Source organism: Paramisgurnus dabryanus, chromosome 13, assembly GCF_030506205.2.
Source record: "Paramisgurnus dabryanus chromosome 13, PD_genome_1.1, whole genome shotgun sequence".
In the NCBI taxonomy this organism is placed as follows: Eukaryota; Metazoa; Chordata; class Actinopteri; order Cypriniformes; family Cobitidae; genus Paramisgurnus; species Paramisgurnus dabryanus.
The window spans coordinates 1,959,384-1,981,499 of NC_133349.1; the positions used below are offsets into that span (position 1 = coordinate 1,959,384).

A 22,116-nucleotide genomic window follows, 5' to 3' on the forward strand; every position below is an offset into this window, starting at 1 on the left:
GTGTCCCATGTGTGTACACAACCACCCTGTAATGATAAAAATACACCCGCTTATTTCTTTTAAATCTGTGTAAAACCTCTGCAGTTTCATGGGACAAGCTGATGGCAGTTTCTGAGCAAACTGATGTCACATTGCGTAAGCTCCGCCCACAACCTGTTGTACACTGCCTGTGACTGTACCTCATTAAAAACTGAGGGAAGAAAGCAAAAGCTCCTTTGCATTTGAAGAGACTCTCAAAATAACAAACACCTGCACTCCCGAAAATAGGCCTTTTCAATATGGTATAATAAATGATGTACTTATCTTCTGGGGATACCCGAGACTAATATTACATCTTGAAAGATGGCTATATTAGATAACTAAGTCTTTTATTATTTATTCTAGCCTGGTTTTAATCCGGGTTTTTGTTGCAGAATTATACAAAAACTTAATTATATAATACCACAAGCAGATCCACAGGTATATTTTGATACACAGTAATCCAGTTTAGAATTACTCATCATAGCGTGATATAAGGTATTGTTCATACACCCAAGGCTATTGTAGTGTGATAGAAAGACATACAGCAGGTCAGTGAGAAGTGCTCAGTAAATAGAAGGTCATTTAACCTACACATTGGCATTAGGACGCTCATCGACGCCCCTCAGAACAAACTAAATTATTTAATGCAATCAGCTGTTGACAAGTGGCACACTAGCAGTGTTTAGGGATGGAAACAGTGTGATGTCTGTAAACATGGTACCTGCGTCCTCACCGCACACATCCCATTAAAACCTGCTCATTAACACTTAACAACAAATGTCAACATCTCACCTCTACACAAATCTTCAAACAAGCTGTGATTTAAATAACTCGATGTGTTTAATCAAGGTTTTAACGGTCTGGGAGCAGTGCTTATAGCTGGGGAGAAAATACAAATGAGAAACAAGTGAATGAAACAAAACGGTCAGTTTAATTTAATAAGAAATCTTGGCATGCATAGGTACAGTAGGAAAACTCAAAATGTTCTTAAAACCAAAGATCTCATAGACATGTTTACGATATTTTCTGCAGATAAACACATCATGTGTAACTTAAGCCGCCTTTCCATTGTACATGACAAACGAAGGCCGATTAACCGGAAGTCATTCATTTCCTATGGAGAGTCGCCAAGGGTCTCTTGCAGACCGTAATTTTTGGATCCGTTTAACTTGTGCGACTACACCACATGCGATACGGCGACCGAAAAATGCAGCCGACTCGCCGAGTGATGTGTATTGCAATCAAAAACTGTGTGTGAGGTGAAAATTATTCATCCTTTTTTGTTTAACTTTATCAGTAACACTTGAATCCTTTAAAACTATTTATTACTAAAAAGTAATGAATTATTAACATAATATTTACACATTATTATTTTTAATCTTGTCTCAATATGTTCTCTCCAAAAATATGAGCGGCCTTGTCATATATGCATATTAATTAATATAAGATTAAACAGGAATTTCATGACGACTGCCACTAGGGGGCGAACTCCAACAGTCGTGTCTGAATGTCGTGTGCAGTGGAAAATTGGCTTTAGAGGTTTACAGATCAACATCATACTAGTTAATGATCTCAAATAAAAAAAATAAACATATTTGCAAGCTTAACTATTCTAATGATTGTGATGTTGACACAAAAACTAAGGGCATATAATAGCCATAAGATATCAAAGTATGAAAACTTTAATCTGTAGTTTGATCTGTATTACCAGTGTATCATATCTTTACAAATCTTGCATGACTACTTTAAACTGCTTTGCATAAACAAACTGAAAGTTATTTGCTTCAATCTTTTCTGTGTTACTGGCCGGATCATTTTTTACATAACAGCAAAGTCGTTTGTGCTAGTTGAAGTCTTAAAAAGAATTTTAGGAGACTTAACTCTTTCACCGCCAGCGTTTTTTTAAAAAGTTGCCAGCCAGCGCCAGCGTTTTTCATGATTTTCACCAAAGTTTAATGCCTTCCAGAAAATGTTCTTCTTTAAATATATAAACATACAATATACCAAATGAAAGAACAGACCCTCTGCTTTCAAACAAAAAAAAAACGTTTCATCCTACCTTCAGTGGTTCTTTTGTAATCAGCTTTTGAATATGTGTAGGTTTCTGCAAAAACACCACATTTTGAGCAAAAAGCAGAGATAATCCCATTTTTGTGACGGACTTTTCATAGAGATCCCATTCAGAGCGATCTTTAAAACAGACACGGACATGCAGCAGCTTGCCATAGGGCAATACTTCCAGGTTTAAAAAGTTGCGGAAGGGCGTCACCTGGATAATAGCCGTATTGCGGAAAGACGGAAAATCTCGTCATTGGCGGGGAAGCGTTTTAATTGACGATATATCTTTAATTGACGATAAATTGTAAGGGTTCACACATCCTAAATGTGAACGTCACGATGCGATAGGAATCCTGATACAAGGTCACAATACTATATGCATCTCGGTACGGGTTGTTTTTTTTATTGCTTGTTGTTTGCGACTCTTACTACGAAGCAGTTTAAGTAAAGATATTTGCGATATAACGCGCATTTATGCTAAACTTAACGGGCCTTAAATTACACTTTATGATATTAAACTTAATCTATGGGTCAGATGCGTTTCTTCCATATAGATCAACTACGATCCGTCATACCACTAATAACAGTTACAAAACGAAACATCGTCTTATTGTAATAATTAGCTACCTTTAAACGTTTTTTTTTAGAATCGATTGTATTAATTGTTGTATTAATGCGCGCATCATCAGGAGTTGTGATGGTGTATCGTCGGGATGATCGATATTTTAAAGACAGCACTATTAATTAGACATCAACCGATATAGCCGTTTTCACAATATGTATGCATTTTCCCGTTATCGGATATCGGTTATTAGTGTTATAGTAATTGTGTCTAAAATGGTAGTAATACAGTAAATAAAACCTGGTTCTGCATATCGGTTATCAGCTATTAATGTCCATTGATGTGGACACAAAAACATTAATCTTGACAGTTATCTTTATAGTTATCGTCCCTGGTGAAAACATGGTGCTAACAAACCTTTGGACCCAAGGGGACATGGAGTTTCCTTAAAGTGTGAATAAACACATTACTACACAACAACATATACTGGCATAATTCATAACACACTGCATTTCAGACCACAACCACACACAACATTGAGCTTGTGCAGCTACAAACGTCTACATTTACTTGGTTAACTAATAGGTTTTGGGGCATTAACATCTTATCTCAGTCTATGACACAGCGTTATTTCAGAAGTGTTTTCCTGCAGAGAGCCGAGCGTTACGATTATTCAGAGACAGAAATAAACTGCTGTCAGTCTTGACGGCCCATAATTACAAACTGCAAAGTCATCACGGTTTCTGCAAACCACCAGACATGGGCACATAATGAATGTTAAACATCTATGGCTGAGAGAGAGGAAAGTATACAGTACTATGCAACAGTAGAAACATCATTCACCAAACATTGTGTGTGTGTGTGTGTGTGTGCCGACCACAGTAAACAAATGAGCACAGCCAGCGGTGGGCCAGACTCATTTAATTCAACTACACATAAAACCATTAAAAGATACAGAGTATTGTGAAAATATACAGCTGAATGAGTCCTGAAGTCAAAACAAGAATGCACTTATTAAAAGAGAAATATGTCATTCCTGAGCCACCAGCACTGCTGAAATAATGACTGTTTTCAAACATGTTTCCATCTGCTGGCAGTGCATTCATTTACATGTGCCATCATTAAACTACTGTGGTTACACTCAGTATATTTGCCAACTATAAATAGGCAACAGCTCTAGGCTTTTTTATTTATTACAGTGCTTCATATAGATCGGAAATATACATGCTGGTGGTAGATAGTGGAAAAAAAAACTGTAAAACAGTAATGTAAAACCTATCACAATACTTTGATGTATTAAAAACTTTATATTATATTTATAAGTAGCATATTAATATTTATATTGATATAACATACTTAAAAAATCCAACAACTCTAACCATCTTTACCTTCCGTTTTGGCATACAGCTAATCTATACATTGTGATTGACCTGAATACTAGTGTTGTTTTTGGCAGCCTGTTTTCATTTTAGTTTTAGTCTAGTCTTTGTGTCAAGCTGTCATTTTAGATTTTATTAGTTTTAGTCACGTCATACTCTTTTTAGTCTAGTCAAGTTTTAGTCGACTAAAATTCTTGCCATTTTAGTCTTATTTTAGTCAGACTTATCCATTACTATTTTAGTCTAGTTTTAGTCGACGAAAACTGATGACATTTTAGTCTAGTTTTAGTCAGTGAAATTGTATTTAGTCTCTTTTTAGTAATCCAATTCTATTTAACCCATATAGTATAATGACCTAATAGTATTATAGACAAAACAATATTTTCTTTTAGCCAAACCCATTTCAAACAAACGTTATATTATTGTTACCTTATAGACCCAAGAATACATCCATTCCAGACGTGGAAGATGCTCTGATATGAATAGATATTTATTTTACTATCCTCTGAGTGAGTGACTTGATTGTTCGTAAGAGTCTACATAAAAGTCTACATAATCAAAACAAAAGTAGTCTAAGCAAACACACACACACACACACACACACACACACACACACACACACACACACACACACACACACAAGGTCAAATGGGTCACACACAACTATAGTATGTGTGAAAATAGAAATATGCTATTGTTAACATTTATAATTGTATTTTGACAGCAGCACAAACTACAATCATACATATGTAATTATATATTATTATAGTTTATATTTCTGCATCTGTACGTTACCACCAGTGTACCTAATGGACTTTGGCTTAATCTAATGTGACAAAGCTGATCTTAAATGTCAGTATAAATCCAAGCAATTTTGGAGAATTACTAAATGTTTTTCTTGTAAGTAAATTAAAAGTCAGCTTTAAGAAAACAGCAGATGTCTATTAAGAAAAGCAAAGTTGGTATGTATGGTTATGTTCTCAAAAGTACAGGTGTTTGATTGATTTAATACTCAAGTATTCAGCGAAGTATGTTTTGTTTATTTAAATAATAAATACGTGTAGTTATTAAGCATATACAAAACAACGAATGTCTTTAGCATAGATATATTTACAATGTTTCAAAACGCAACGCAGCACAATGTCATTTAAACAACTGTTACATGATATAAATTTGTACATTGTTATACTGGTGGTGTCAGCAATCAAAGCTATAGATTTTAACAGGCTTGTTGAACTGACCTGAAAGTGATGCACGGGATTTATTTTGGACTTTTCTTTTACATTTGGAGCCAGAATGCTGCATCTTCCCGGTCGGAATCGCCGCGCGGCTACAGCTTTTCTCATGTAGTGGAAGCGTTTTGTGCAGGATTTAGTGGAAATGTGTTTATCTTCAACAGCGACTGCCATGAAGAGTCGTGTCCGTAAAAGGGAGAGGATCTTAGGTGCACGAGCAAGGCTTGTGGACCAACTCCGCTTCACCTCTGTAACCGTCCCCGTTTCTCCGCTTTCCGCATGTCTCGAGGTTGCCGCGTACACTGTTTGAAATGCCCATTAACGTGCAAATGGAGGCGTATGATATCAAAGCATCGCGAGAGCAGACTGCTCCGCATGCTTTCTACTCACTCTCGCGGTACTTTCATGTTTTGATTGATCTACGCAGCGCCAACAACACACGTGATCACCTGCAGTCAGGTGGTGGGGGCGCGGAGATGCTGAGATGGGTAAAAGACGAAATAACGTTATAACATTTCGTCTCGTCTCGTTTTGGTCAACGAAAATGAAGAGACATTTTAGCTTAGTTTTTATTTTGTAAACCACTTTTAGTCTCGTTTTTATTCGTCAACAATATTGCATTATACATTTTATTATAGTCATCGTCACATGACCAGCATTTTCGTTACGTCTCGTCTCGTTTTCGTCACGTGAAAAAGGTTCGTTGACGACTATATTTCGTCATACTTTTCGTTGACAAAGCAACACTACTGAATACAAGTCTCAATTTTAAAAAAGTAACATTTATTGAACTTTAAAAAAAACTATATTAAACAAATAGTAAAAACAGGTGAGGGTGCTATGGAACCATCTTTTGATGTTGTAATGGAAAGGTTGGTTGTTTTTAGTCACATGACCTGCAATCGCTTGCGGCTTCCAGCACTCTGTCTGTAAATAATGGCGGGGGAAAAAATCGACGAACACGGCAGCCACATATCGGCTGATGCCGATACACATAAAACTCGGAATTTACCAGACCGATATATCGGCTGGCCGATATATCGGTCTATCACTAGGGCTGGGCGATATGACCCAAAAAATTATCGAGAAAATGTTTTCCATATCAGTCGATATCGATAATTATCATGATAAATAACAAATTTTTCCTCCTGTCAAATTTAAAGGCAGATTTTTGCTCCTGAATGAAAATTGTAAAAACCAGACAGTTAATAATGGTTTTAAACTACTTTTTATTCAGAACATGACAAATACAAATACTAAAATCTTGTTTTAATGCATCTGTATTAAATGTAAATCTATTTGTTATGAAATCAACACATTTCTGACACAAAAGCAGCAGACTACTGTCACTTTAAGACCCAAGACAGACTGCTTTAAGTTTCAATATACTGAGTAACAGCTGTTTATGTTCACTTAAACAAGAAAGAAAACTTAGTTCAGTGATCGCGCGTGTGTTATACATATACGAGCTATACACGCTGATAAATGGATGTCAAGAGTGTCACGTTGCTGTGGGAGCGCACATACACAAACACCATATTCACTGCAGTGGTGGATCTGCTGCTTTTCCTCAGTTTCCTGAATTTGTGAATGTCCTGTGAATATACTTTTAAAGCTGTGCGGACGTGTGCGTGCGCAAGGCGGACGCTGAATGAAAGTCTAGTATACTGCACCTATTGTGTGTTTGACCAAACCTGTTTGCGCGTCCAACATTACACACAAGAAAATGTTTTTGCATATTTGGATTCCGTGATTCCGTCCGCGTTATCCGCATCGCGAAAAACTTGCCTCATCTTCCACTCCTTCAAGTCTTAACTGTCACTGTGATTGTAAACCAAGAGCGCGTGCCGCATCCGGAAGTGCTCGCGCAACATTACGCACAGTGCGTAAACATTATCGATCACTTATCGAACTGTCCTTATCGTTTTATTGGAAAAAGTTTATATCGGTAAAATTATCGTTATCGAATTATCGCCCAGCACTATCACTATCACTAAAAATAACTGTGCTGTGATCTATATCGTTATAAAGGTACTCATATCATGATATCATATTTTGGTCATATCGCCCACCCCTACTTCACACTATGGTAAAACCCAATACCTGAGGTTGTGAGTTATAAAACAAGAGTTCGATAAATTGGAGAGCTTGAACTGTAACTTTTATGAAGCTCATTCAAAACTTTTACAACAGCATTTTCAGCTTCCAAAAATAGTTTTCTATACTTTTTCCAATCTAGTAGTTTGGTGATTATTTGTTAAACTACACCTGACCTTAATTTAACTCTCGTCTTCAGTCCAGACAATCCAATTACGTCTCACACTGAAGAAGTCCCTGGTTTGAGAGTTTATCAGTGCTGCAGATTTCACAGAAGCCTCTCAAGGGCACACAGTAGCCTAGAGAACGTTCTCATCTCCAGGCTTTCATCTGCACGCGAACACATGCTTGCCTCGGGAGGGCCAAAACTGCAGTCGTCTGCCAAAAGACCGAGGACATAAAGTCCCAGGGGCATCTAGTGTGCATGTCACTCGCTACATCTGCAGCACACCGGCTTTACTGAGCTGTACGCTGTAAGAAAATAGCTGTAGTTATGCAGCTGTTTGCCAGTAACTTACTGTAGATTTAGATGTAGGTTAATTAGGGCAACAGTTTGTTTAAAGTTAAAAGAACATTAAACATTAAAAACAGTCGCATGCAAAGCATTCTGGGAACCAGAAATCCTCATCAGCCCTTTTCTGTTTTTTCCTTTAGATTTTAATTCCCAGAATGCTTTGCATGAGGGTAACCAGAAATCCTGGGAACCAAAAATATTCATCAGCCTTTTCTTTTTGATATTGGCTCCCAGAATGCTTTACAGCATAAAACTAAAACAACATCCTCATGCAAAGATAAAGACTTGTTAACGGTTAATGTTCATTTAACTTTGGACAAAATGTTGCCAGTAAATAACATAAATCTACAGTAAGTTACAGGTAAACAACTGCTAGTAATACTGTAAACAGTGTATACCTTATATATTTATATAATTTACATATTGTGCAACAGTAGAAACTCAAATATTGATACAACACAGTGAGATAAGATGATGCAATACATTTACTCTTACAAACACAAGTCGCTGAAACACTTGCTGTTAAAGCCCTGTCAAATAGTATAGTTTGTTTTTATGTGTGCGCGAACGTATGCACATGGACAAACGCTCAATCCTGCAAAGCATAGTTTATTTGACTAGTAATGTACATGTAGACAGACGTTCGGCGCATGCGCATTGTGACAAAATGCAGTGCATCTCCTGCGCTACATACTGTACTACGTTCTCCGGTATGTGCATACATGGCCTACGCATAGTACAAAAATCGGGAACACACGTATCATGCGTAAAAACAAAACTATACTACTAGTTAAGGAGCGTAACACAAACTTTGCAACTTACTACACTGATATATGCAATAATTAGTTTTGCTCATAGCACATACTGTAACCCTAACTGAGATCAGCAGAACAGAAATCTAGCAGTGTACACAAAATCAACACAAGATCCGCAGTGTAAAATATGTCAACCACAGTAAATGTGACAGGTTTAGCCTCAAAAGCTCATTACTCTAAACCCGATGAAGCGTGTTTTTTTCATTGTGTAAGTCTTACAGTAGATACTGGATCATCAGCCAGTCAAATATCTGGTCTGGTGGGTGGAACGTCCTAAACACACATCTGTCATGTAAATGTGAGGGGTGAATGAGCACAAAATGCAAATGACAAGATGAATCGGTGACCTCACGGTCTCGATTGTATCGATACAGGACCACTGGGATGTCATGAGAACAGGTAACAATACAAGGTCATTGCCGTTTATCTAACTTTAGTACAGACTGGAACAACAAACTTTTTTTTTTTAACTATACCTCAATTATTTTTATCTTGATGATGTAAGACGTATAAAAAACAAATTAAATGCATGTTAATCACATAAAAGAAAACATCTCCCAGTCATCTACAATCATTTTCTGTGTACCAAAACAAATATTGATTTGGATACTAAATGGATTTTTATGACAGCTACTGTAGTAGGGGTCAACCGATTATCGGCACCGATATTAAGCATTTTTGTGTTTATGGGTATGTTGTTATTACAGTTCTCAAAAATAAAGATATGTTTAAAAGCATTCAAAGAAAATTCTTAATTTTGGCATTCATTTTCATTTTTATACCAGACATTATCAGTTCAAAATATTGGTTATCGGACTACTTTATTTGTAATAATCGGTATCGGCACAATGAGATGCGTGCCCCAAATGTACAATTAAAGTACTTTAAAATAATCCTATTGTAAAAGAGATAAATGTTTATATATTTACACTTATTAAGCTTTAAATAAAATGTATAAAATTTAATCTCTTGACGTGGAAAAAAATACCTTCCCACACCTTAGTTAAGTTCAAATTCAAGGACCTTTCAAGGACTTTCCAGGTCCAATACCCTCAAATTCAAGGACTAAATTTGGGGACACATTTCAAGTGAGAGCAAGGTTACATCATGTTACCTTTAAAGATACATTGTTACAGTTCCCTTTCAAGGGAACTCGTGCTGCGTCACCGCGGTGACACTTTGGGGACGCCTCCAGGGGTAAGTGCGTCTGAATGTGTATATCAAATTCAACCAATGGTGAGGCTTAACGAAAAAGACGGGGTGACGCGGGAGCCAGGAAGTATATCGCTATCTGAAATATTGCCAAAGACAGCGTTACAGGGACGCAGGAAGTATGGCAAGGGAGACGCAGCGTCTCATTCCCTTCTCAGGGAACAACAGTTACATACGTAACCAGAGATGTTTTCATGTGTCAAACACAATTTTGCAAAAAAGCATTTTGGTATGAATCAACATTCGCATACAGAAGATATAAGCATTTACAGCAAACAGTTTAGCACGTGTGCTTAAAAGGCTAGAATTTTTATGATATTATCCTACACTACACAGGGAATAATATAAATGTTTTTCCAGAAAACTTCTTGCATGAAATAGATTCAAGCACTTTCAATGACCTGTATCTATGCATGTATATTTTCAAAAACTTCCCAGGGCCTTGAATTTTTTCCCACAGATTCACAAACTTATAAGGATTCCAAGGACACGTGGGAACCCTGAAAAGTACTCTCATTGGTCGGACTGAATCTGTTCCTGTCTGATCCCTAATCTCTGGATCTAAGAAAGAACACGGAGGAACACGGAGTTAAATACTTTTCACTGTTATGTGAGAGAGGCGCAGGCGCGTAGCAAAGAGAGGGGAGGGGGGGCGGAGGCGCGCGCTGTTGGCGCTGCACACAACGAGAGAGGGAGGATGGAGGCGCGCTGAGCACTCGCTGCAATGAATTAAGCCGTTCTAAATAGTAAAATTAAAATGTTAATGGGAATCATGAAAAATCTATTTGTGGCGGCCAGTGTTGATTCTGGGGGGGACAGTAGTGCGGCAATACCACTAATGTACTGACCCTGAAACTAAAAACTACACCACAGACTAGAACGGCTTCACGGATTAGAAGAGAGCAAGTTTTTTGTAGCATGTAAGGAACGAAAACTCTTCTAAGACAGACACTTTCACATACAGAAACACAACATGATTCACAGACAGAAAGCCTTTCATTGCAGGAGAGACCCGAGCATGATCTAGAAATCACAATATCCACAACTCAGACACTTTTGACTTTCAAACCACCCAGAACCATATCAGCTTTAAAACAAATGAGTTATGCATGAGTGAGCACCAAAACTTAATTACAGGAAAAAGTTTTAGTCTCTGAAGCTTCACAACTCTAATCCTGCTCGAGTTAAAAACTGCTGACATGAATTCATTTCTAGCTCATAACAGTGTTTTCTGATTCCACCATTCCTGGGTGTACGCTACAGTAGACTTGACTAATAATATGACCAATGAACAAACCCTATGGCATTAACTACTTCTCATCTACTTCGTACAGTAAAACGTGGCACTCTTCATGACACGCACATTAATAATGAACCAGCCCTGAAACATTAATGCTTAACACCTGCTGAGGTGCCAACGAATTGAGATGTCAGGTCTGTATGTTACACAACTGCTAAAGAAACAGCAGAGAGGAAAGTTAAAACTCAAGATTGTGTGCGAGATCCGAAATACACTCAATAGAGGATCTGATAACTGTCCCCAATGCAAGCCAATAGAGAAATCACATTTAGTCACAGACAGGGCCAAGCCGATTAAGAGATAAGCTAATATAATTGTCAAAGAAAGCAGAAATGAATCATATCATTATCATTATGTCCATATCACTGAGCACCGCAGCTATCAGACTGCAAAGATGGGTTGAATTCAGGCATTAGTTAATGCGTCTGTAGATGTGAATCTCTAACTGATCAGAGCTGTGTTTTAACCTGTTAACGTACAGATGAACATGCATTGTGCTCTTTCAGGTTTGCATTATGGTCAGTGAATGAAATGTGAGCTGGTAGTCAACTGCCTGCAGTGACTAAAGGTTTCCACTGCGACTGACTTTTAACCTTGGCATTGACTACATTTACATGTCCACCAATAATTTGATTTTCCAATAATCAGAGTAAGGACTTGATCGCAGTAAGATGTTTAAATGACTCCAGCAAACCTCTTCACTTCTGTTTACATGCAGTTTTAATTTTCTGATGTGTATTCTCTCATATTTCTGAATTTGCAACAAATTGTTTGCGCTATACGCGATATACAATAAAACTACCACTCGTATTTCAAATAAAAAAGCGCTCATAACACAACAACACTGATGAGAAGAGCAACATCAGTACAGCCTCAATGTAAATGTATGATGATTTTTTCAGACAATGTCGCGTTTTTAGCAGCAGTTAAAGAAAGAGCTGATTGGATTCAACAAAGAGTTACTGAGTTGTGGGTCGTTACTGGGTCCTGTTTAGTCACTATTTAATAGACAACAGCTGGGAATGGAACGGCTACGGCGACCGGAAGTATGCTGTCAGACCGCCGTAGCCAAGAACGTAAAAATCACTAAGCAACCGTAAACAGGACAGCGCAACGCGGTATTAATTCATTTATTAAGATACAAAAATATGTCATTTAAAAAAGCAAGAGAAGGATTGCTTTTGTCATTAAATGACAATCTTTTGTCAGAAGAAGAGTTTTTACTATTGTATAATGTAAAAAAGTCTTAAAACCTAGATTTAAGCAATACTGAAAATGTTGAATACTTAAAAATCTTTAAAATTAGCTTAAATTTAAAACATTTGAAAACATATTATATAAAAGACTTTTGGTACAATCATAAACTGATGCAATTACAATGCCATATGCCATGAATCATAACATTTATTTACATAATCTCTCACGTTGTAGCGACTACGGCAAATCAGCTGTTCTCCCGTAGTAGACCGTTACAGTAGAACGTCGCAAAGTAGCAGTTAAATTCGCGCATGCGCAATACAATGCCAGAATGCTGTTGCCGTTCCACCAGAGGCTGTTGCTTAAAGTCCCTAATAGCGGTATTGCGGAAAGCCGGAAAAACTCGTCATAGGCAGGGACGCGTTTTTCTTTATTGACAAGTTATCAGTATCAAAATACCGGTAAATTCAGTGGTAAACTCTGACAGTCGCGAAGTTGCTCATGACCAAACAACATTGCATGAGGCGGCGTCAAACCGAAAATGCGTTTTAAACAACAGTACTGTTTGCACTTTAGGCTTCACAGAGGGCGTGCTAAGGACGTCGGCAATTCGGCAAGTAGATGGTAAGCTGTTTTAAACATTTTTGGTGAAGAAATGTGGACGTAAACTTCAGGTGTGCTCGAGTTTCAAGCAGCGTGTGTGTGTGGAAACGTCCGCAAAACAGTGCGGGGGTAAACGCGTCATCTGTATTAAAACATTATGATTGGCCCGAAGCTGTCAGTGCGGTCTGACGTAGTCCATTCTAAATGCCGGTAATCCTATATTTTTCGTTCACACATAGCGCTTACCTGTAATTTACTGGTAATCTTAACACCTGTTAGCCTGGGTGCCAGCCGATCTTAGCCCTGCCCACCACATTATGAAAAACGGGAAGATCGGTCTGGCGTTTTTCCGTTGAGGAGCTACTATGCGAGTACCAAAACTGGCCGACGAATCATATTGTGAGGGCGGGCTTTATACGATGATGGACAGATGATCAACACAACCACGTCACCAAAGAGCGCGTGTGTTCAATCTGTTTACAATGAAATGGCTGCCGCTGTAGAATTCAGATGTGTGGAATCTGACATTGAGTCTGTTCTAAAGATATCGACCGAGCATTGATTTTAAAAGAGGAACAGAGAAACGCGATCAAGGCATTTGTTTATGTTTTTGCCGTCCTTCCTACGGGATTCGGCAAAAGTTGGTCGCACTTATGGAGGACAAAGTTAAAGAAGCAACTGAAGTGGGTATCACGGCGATGCAACTCAGCGTGCACGACGAGATGGATATAATTAGCGGTCGTTGCCAGCTTCTTTTCGGAAGCCCGGAATCGTGACTGCTGAATAAGTGGAGGGACATGCTAGGCTCCGATATTTTTCAAGCCAACGTAATGGGTAGCTATCGTCGTGGATGAAGTTCACCTAACGTACAAATGGTAAGAGATAGTCTGACTGTATGACTTAGTAAATACTTAATGTTGTGATATAAATGAAATGTTGTAAACATAGTAGGTGTTGATGTACCTTCGCTAACTCAGACTTAGTATAATTACAATGATGTTAGTATCATTGTAGCAAAATTACTAGCAGTTCGGTCAGGCTGCAAAAGACGACATTTCAACATACGTCACACAGTCCGTTGCTCTGATTGGTCATAGGTCTATCCAATTGAGTGGAGAGGCATTTTTCGGTTGAGACACGCCTCATAATTTTAGCTCAATGGAGCGGTATCAGACTCAAATTCTGACTAGAATTGAGTATGACAACGTCAGGCTAACAACCTGTCTTACTCTTAACTGCAATTTACCAGTAAATTTTCCAGTAAAGACTGTATGTGTGAAAGGGACTACTGTTGTAGTACATTGAGGTTACGGTGACTCGTTTAATGTTTTCAGTTGTTAAGAAATGATTTTTGATTACAGAAATTTAATTTAACCATTAATAAAAAACGGTATTTGAGAATACATAAAACAGACGTTTTGGCAAAAAATAGGTCCCATATAGGTCACATTTTTATGCAAATATTCTTGCTAGTTAGTATAGTGGTCACCAACCCTGTTCCTGGAAATCTACCATCCTGTATACTGTAGTTTCAACCCTGCCTCAAATTTTAAGGTAGCCATGAAAAGCTTGACTAGCAGGTTCAGGTGTGTTAAATTAGGGTTGGAGGTGACCTCAGCAAAAAAGTAGATTTCTAGGAATAGGGTTGGTGACCACGGAGTTAGTATAAAGGGATCATATCCAATTTGTTGACATCTGAAACCTTTATGTAGCTTTCTTTGCACTGTGTGAAAAAATCGTCAGTGTGTCACTATCTCATCTGCCTATTATTTCAATATCCACTAGTTAAAGGGACATTCCACTTTTTTTGAAAATATGCTCATTTTCCAGCTCCCTTAGAGTAAACAGCCATCTATGAGCACTATTTATTCATATTAAACATTTACATCTTCATAACTGAAATAATGAGAAGTATATAGAAACAAAGTTTCATTGTCTCTTCACTACAGCTAGTGTATCTGGTGGTTTTGCATTATGATACAAGTACATATTAGCATAATTTTCTTGTTATTTCCCTGTGGCATTTGAGATCAGTTGGACCTGGAAGCGGTTCCCATAGGTTAAAAAAAAACTTGTCAAGTTTACTAGCAATTGCAGCTTAAGGGACATGACAAAATCACATTTAGTGTGGAATAGATCGGTTTAAAGTGTTTACCAGGTTATGTATCGCAATTAAAATTGGCATATGTATGTTTTAATGCAAATATACTTGCTAGTTAGTATAGTGGTCACCAACCCTGTTCTACCCTCCTGCATACTGTAGTTTCAACCCTGCCTCAAATTTTAAGGTAGCCATGAAAAGCTTGATTAGCAGGTTCAGGTGTGTTAAATTAGGGTTGGAGGGAAACTCAGCAAAAAAGTAGATTTCTAGGAATAGGGTTGGTGACCACGGAGTTAGTATAAAGGGATCATATCCAAATCGTTGACATTTGAAACCTTTATGTAGCTTTCTTTGCGCTGTTATAAAATCGGATGTGCCTAATATGACAATATCCGCTTGTTAAGTCATGACGTAAGAAATATTGTTTCCTGTCCAAGCTCAACTCCTTTCAACAGATGAACAGAACTGAAATAATGAGAAGTATATAGGAACAAAGTTTCATCATCTCTTCACTACAGCTAGTGTTTTTGGTGGTTTTGCATTATGATACAAGTGCATATTAGCATGATTTTCTTGTTATTTTCCCTATGGCATTTGAAATCGGTTGGACCTGGAAGCGGTTCTCAGCGGTTCAAAAAATATATAAACTTCTTAATGTCAAGAAGATTGTATATTACAGTAGCCTCCCCTGCTGAAAAAAAAAACAGCATCAAACCAGCATGGGAATTATGCTGGTCTATACTGGTTTGATGCTGGTTTTAGCTGGTGGTCACCAGCCTACCAGTACCAACACACAACATATGCTGGTCTTGCTGGTATGACCAGCAGGATGCTGGTGCTAGTGCTAGTGCTGGTTTACCTGGTGCTGATGCTGGTTTAGCATGTGTTCACTTGCAAACCAGCACCAAAACACAACACAATTTGTGTTGTCGCTTTTATTTATTTGAACAAAAAATCAAAACGAAATAGTTTAACACATCCTTTCTTAGAGAGTGTAGGAATTTGGGATTAAGGGGCATGACAAAAACACATTTAACCCTGTTCCTGGAAATCTACCCTCCTGCATACTTTAGTCCCAACCCTGCTTTAACAAACCTTACTCAAATTTTTAGGTAGCCATGAAAAGCTTGATTAGCAGGTTCAGGTGTGTTTAAATGGGGTTGCAGGAATTTCTAGGAATAGGGTTGGTGAACATGGAGTTAGTATAAAGGAATCATATCCAATTCGTTGACATCTGAAACCTTTATGCTGCTTTCTTTGCGCTATTATAACATCTGATGTGCCTAATATGTCAATATCCGCTTGTTAAGTCATGACCTAAGGAATACTGTTTCCGAGTCCAAGCCTCTACTCATTTCAATAGAGGATATTATAAACATATCGCTATATGCATATCGCATTGGTTTGCAATACTGAATGATTTTGAAGTTTTAGATAATGAAGATAGCAGAGAGACTGGTAAGACAGAGACAGTGATGCTTTCTTTTCCCAGAAATAATGTGAAACATATGTTGGTAATATAATATAATATAATATAATATAATATAGTTCTGACTGTTACATGAGGGTCTTCATCAGAAAGTGAGCGTGTTAACCGTAACAGTAAATAAAGTCTCAATCTCTTGTGAAACAGGAAGAACTTTAGCACATATCTGACCTCATCTTACTTCTTCAAAAAAAAAACTTGCATCTTAACTTGATGTGGGCTCTCCTTTCTCATGAGATCTTGTCACAACCAGAATGATTCCCCTCGTGAGCTAAAATCAACGTCATTTTCCACGCCACTCTATGACGCACCAAAACAAATCACTCAGCATGTAAAGCATTACTTAATAAACCACATTACAGCCACAAATCAAGAAGCATTTAGGGACCACATCATCCCCACAATGAGCATTTAATAATAATAATAATAAATCACCGGTCCAGTGCAGAACGTACTGTTAGGTCTCTGGGTAATAAACAGTGTGTCAGGCATCTAACATGCACTGCACACATCACAACATCTTTAACATTAAACAGCATTATTATTATAGTTTTGGACTCAGACTAAAATAGGACTGCCTAGAGTCTGATCACTGTCTGATTTATATCGCAAATAAAACCAGAATAAACTGTAAAGTGGCTCTGGTGTTGTGCACTAAAAGGGATGAACAGATAAAGCTATTCAATAGGACTGCAACATATTGAAGAAAAATAAAAAAATCTTGAATAATTTAATATACGCTATGTGGTTTGTTTGTACAAAAAAATAGAATTTCATCGTATACTGAAAAAAAACAACAACGAACTTTATAACAAACATGTGCCACATACTTATGCAGGGTTCACACCAGACGCGGCAAGCGCGAGTGATTTACATGTTAAGTCAATGCAAAGACGCGATTAGGCATCCTGTGGCGCGGTAGGCGCTGTGCGTTGCCGCAGGAAACGCGGGAGTTGAAAAATCTGAACTTCGGCAGATTTCCGTGCCACATTAACCGATCAGGACCTTGCTGTAGTAGTGATGTGATTACAGGAAGCGAGCAGAGTCTTAGCCGAGTCGCTGAAGCCCCTCCCATGACGCGAATTTCCGCGTGAATGTCTGGAATTACTAGAATTTTACGTGCGATTGAAGAGAGTAAACTCAAATGTTCAAGCATCCAACTACACGCGAATAGCGGGTTTTTGCCGCCTCTACCGCGGCTGGTGTAAACGCACCATTATGATTGTTGATCATCTTTCACACATCAGAACACAGGCCAGTCTCTTTGCTAAAAACTGACTATACAAATTTTTGAGGTATTTTTGAAGTACCTTGCATTTTGCTACATGCAAATCTGCAATACTGGAATAATTTCAACATACACTCTTAAAACGAATGTGTTAAAATAACATCTAATGTGCTGTCCTTAACTTAACACATCTCTGTTATTTTTGGAACAATACACTAGGTGTTGTTTTAACACGTCTTGGGTTGTCCCTTTTATTATTTAAACAAAATAAACACGACATGACACATAATGTGTTAAATAGTTTAACACAAATAGTTTAACAATGTGTTAAATAGTTTAACACAAAACAATGTGTTAAAATTAACACATCCTTTCTTAGAGTGCACCGTCCAATCTAAACAAAACAACCTGTGCGCACACACTGTGTAATACAAAAAACACATGGGTTTAAAGAGATTTTTACATCGGTAAAGAGATGAATGTGAGAACAGAGAGGAATTCTCAAAGGACCATGGGTCATTTAAGAGGAATCCGTTCACTATGCTAATGCGATCACAGCACACAAATCATGAAAGCCTACACAATATTAACAGATTCAGTCAATAAACTCACATATCTCATTATCTTAAGTGATCTAAAGTAAATCATGACATTAACGCACACAACACAGTCTGAGGTTTGTTTCTAAGTCAAGATCTTTTGCTGGCAATGCAAAGCAAACAATGCTAGCTTATATCTTCTTATCAATAATATTTACACATTTAAAGTGTGTCTTAAAGGGTTAGTTCACGCCAAAATTTTAAATGTTTCATAAATCACATACTACAGAAATAATTTCAGGAACATGAAATATAAATTTTGATTTCCAAAAATAAAACTTTAAAAAATATATGTTTTCAGTGCGTGTATTAGTTCTTTTTTAACATTTCCATCTCATTTGAACAAAACCATGATAATAGGGATGCACCGATAGGATTTTTTTGGGCCGATACCGATACGGATTTAAATAGACAACTTCTGGCCGATACCGATGTCGATACCGATATAAAACACTTGTATACAATACTATACAGTTGATCTATTAGCTAGTTTATTTCTGCATCAAATTATTTTTACTGAACATGGATTGGATCTAATTAACATTCAACTGACCAACATAATAAGAGAGGCACAAATTAAGCTAAAACAAATATAATAAGACAGCATGACAACCTTCAAAGGTGGTTTTTGCTATTCAGCAATTATTTTATTAACAAATACAACTCATTTTTTACATATAATGGATTTCTTTATGCAGTTAATTAATAAACAAGCGGTATCGGCCTTTCTCGTGCTATTGCCGATATGCCAATGGTTTAAAATTAATCAAAAATCGGCCGATAAATATCGGCAGCCGATACATCGGTGCATCACTACATGATAATATTGATAATCATGATATGAAATTTTCATACCGTCCCATCCCTATCACTTACCCCTAACAAAACAAAAAAATGTATTGGACAATTTGTTCTCCTCATTGGTTGATCAGTGTGCGTTCACGAGCAGACTACGGCGCTGCTGCTAATATGACCTGCTGACGTAGTGGCCATAGAAGACATAGAATATACTGGCATGTAATTTGTGCACTTATACGGTTGTTAAAGTATTGTTTACAATGTCTGTATATATAATGGCTAAAATAAAAAAGGGGAAAAACAAAAACGTTAGCAAATATGTGAACAGGTCACATCAGCAGCAGCACCGTAGTCTGCTCATGAACGCACACTGAACGACCAATAAAACCGTTTGTTTTGTTCTCTTTGTGCACAATTGTTCTCGTTGCTTCATGAAATTGTATTTTCCTGTTCTCTTTTGATTGACAGGATATATTGGGGTGAGCAGATAATGTGAAAATTAGTGCTGGGAAAAGATTAATCGCGATTAATCGCATACAAAACAAAAGTGCAAACAATATACGTGTTTGTACTGTGTGTAATTATTATGTATATTTAAACACACACACATACATTTCAGAACATTTTTATTTATATATCCATTTTTATTGTTAATATAGAATATATAAAAATATAAATAAATATAGTAAATGTTTCTTAAAAACATACATGAATGTGTATATTTATAATAATTACACACAGCCACACTCAGGTATTTATTTGCTAAAAATCACCTTTATTTTGCATGCGATTAATCGCGATTAATCTTAATGGCCGATATATCGATGCATCTCTAATAAACCCTTATAAAGCGTCATTAGTTTTCACCTTTATTCCAGTAAGATTTATTGTTGTTCAACTGGTTCCGATCATTCAGAAAACATCCCACCAGTAGAACTTAACACATTACCAGTGACCCCACCCACAGAAACCAGTATAGTTGTCATCAAAACAAGTACAATTGTACTATGTCGTGGTGTCTATTGGTTTTGAGTAGACTATATGTACACACACTCATAGTATATTTTAAACTTTAATGAAACAAAACAAAGCATCTGATATGAAACTGACTAAACTTACCTAATTTCATGAGGGAGGCCAGCAGCACCCATAAAGAGATCTCAAAGGGCACTTGCACATGCTCATAGTCAAACGACAAAACCGGGAAAGGCTTTTTCGTGTGCTGGCTGACATTGTGAGTTTGGTCTCCGTGTTTCGAGGCCCCGTTGCTGCTGTGATCACTCGCGTTACCGGGAACGGAGTTCCTCTCCGGAGAGCTCGCGTGACCCCCGAGGGGCATCGAACTGACCACCAGCAGAACGAAGAGGAGGAAAGTTGTGCGTGTGAGAAGATCCATGTTCGATAGAGTAACCCGAGACCTGATATACACGACTGACACGATATTATCTAACCAATATAATATACCGAGTCAATACTATATGTAGCTGACCAGATAATCCCTGCATCATGTTGTGGCCGCAAAAAAAAGGCGCTCGATGTTCACACTTCCTGGCTTTTGCACCTGAGCAGCACACCCCTACCAGGTGAGATAAGCAATGCAAACCAGGAAATATAAATACACTTTAGATTAACCCTGACAGGAACTTCCACATCCTCAATGTCACCCTCTTCCTCCTCCTGTCTAAAACACAAGAATGAAGGCAGATAAGTGTAACGTTACTCGTGTAAAATATCCTCTTTAGGACACCGACTGTACTCTGTCTAATATATCGAAATGTTTGTTTTCTTCCTCCAACGTCAACAGCATCCTCGTGGCCAGCTCGTACACGCGCCGTTTCTGAGAGGACGTTCAATGACATTCAAACTCCAAAACATGCCGGAGAGAGTTGCTGTCCAACGGTTCCGATTAAGCATTTTTGCCCTTCATCATCTCGACATCGGATCCTGCTGTCCCGTCCGGTACGAACAACGCGAAAAGTCGCTTGAAGTAACGTTACGAGTGACGCTGCTGTCTGCGGCGGAGCGCGTGACTGTCTCTTTAAGGATCTGATCGATGTTCGTTGCCGGTCTGTCTGATCATCTCAGTCCGATTTAATATCCTCTCTCTGTCTGAAGCGGGGTATGGATATACAGTCCTAAAAACACACCCTTTGGGCAGGTTTAAAAAGAGCAGAAGAGTTTGGGCAAAGGGAGGGGTCGCGTTACTGGGACATCAGCGACATCCAGCGATGAGGAGGGTCACTGCAGCATTACCGGAAGGGATGCCAGATCCACAAAATCCTCTGGAATGTGTTTAATTTAATTTAATTTAATTTAAGGCTTATTTGTTACACTCTAAAAAAACAAACGGTGCTATATAGCACCAAAACTGTTGCTTTGGATCGTAACCATAGAGGAACCATTTTTAGTGCCATACAGCACCGGTGAAGCACCTGTGTAGAACCATATAGGGGCCATATAGCACCACTATAGCACCACATATGGTTCTACAAAGCACTATATGGTTCTACACAGGTGCTTCACTGGTGCTTCACCGGTGCTATATGGCACCAAAAATGGTTCTTCTATGATTACGAGCAAAGAACCACTTTTGGTGCTATATAGCACCGTTTGTTTTTAGAGTGTATGGGCCTGGTTTCACAGACAAGACTAAGCTAAAGTCTGGACTAGGCCTTAGTTAAATTAAGATATTTGAGCATAAATATAAGCATAAACATGCATTAGTAAAAGAATATACTGATGTGTATCTTGAGACAAATCATAGTTTAAGATCCATCAGTGCAAGAAATTTTCAGTTGAGACAGCTCAAACATGTTTCTAAGTCTTGGACTAGGCTTAAGCATTGTCTGTAAAACCAGGGGTTAATGTTAAAATAGCAAAATTATCTTTTTTGTGCATGCATACCTGGCAA

At 37.9% G+C, this 22,116-nt stretch overlaps 1 protein-coding gene across 1 annotated transcript in view; it reads right to left on the reverse strand.

Moving 5' to 3' along the window:
- Nucleotides 1-21,553, reverse strand: part of slc9a1a (solute carrier family 9 member A1a) — a 46,185-nt gene extending 24,632 nt beyond the window's left edge. The window contains exon 1 of the mRNA XM_065298999.2: nt 20,325-21,553. Within this exon, the coding sequence (XP_065155071.1) occupies nt 20,325-20,601 (277 nt within the window). The 5' untranslated portion in view covers nt 20,602-21,553. The remainder of the gene's footprint in view (nt 1-20,324) is intronic.
- Between the last annotated feature and the right edge of the window lie 563 nt (nt 21,554-22,116).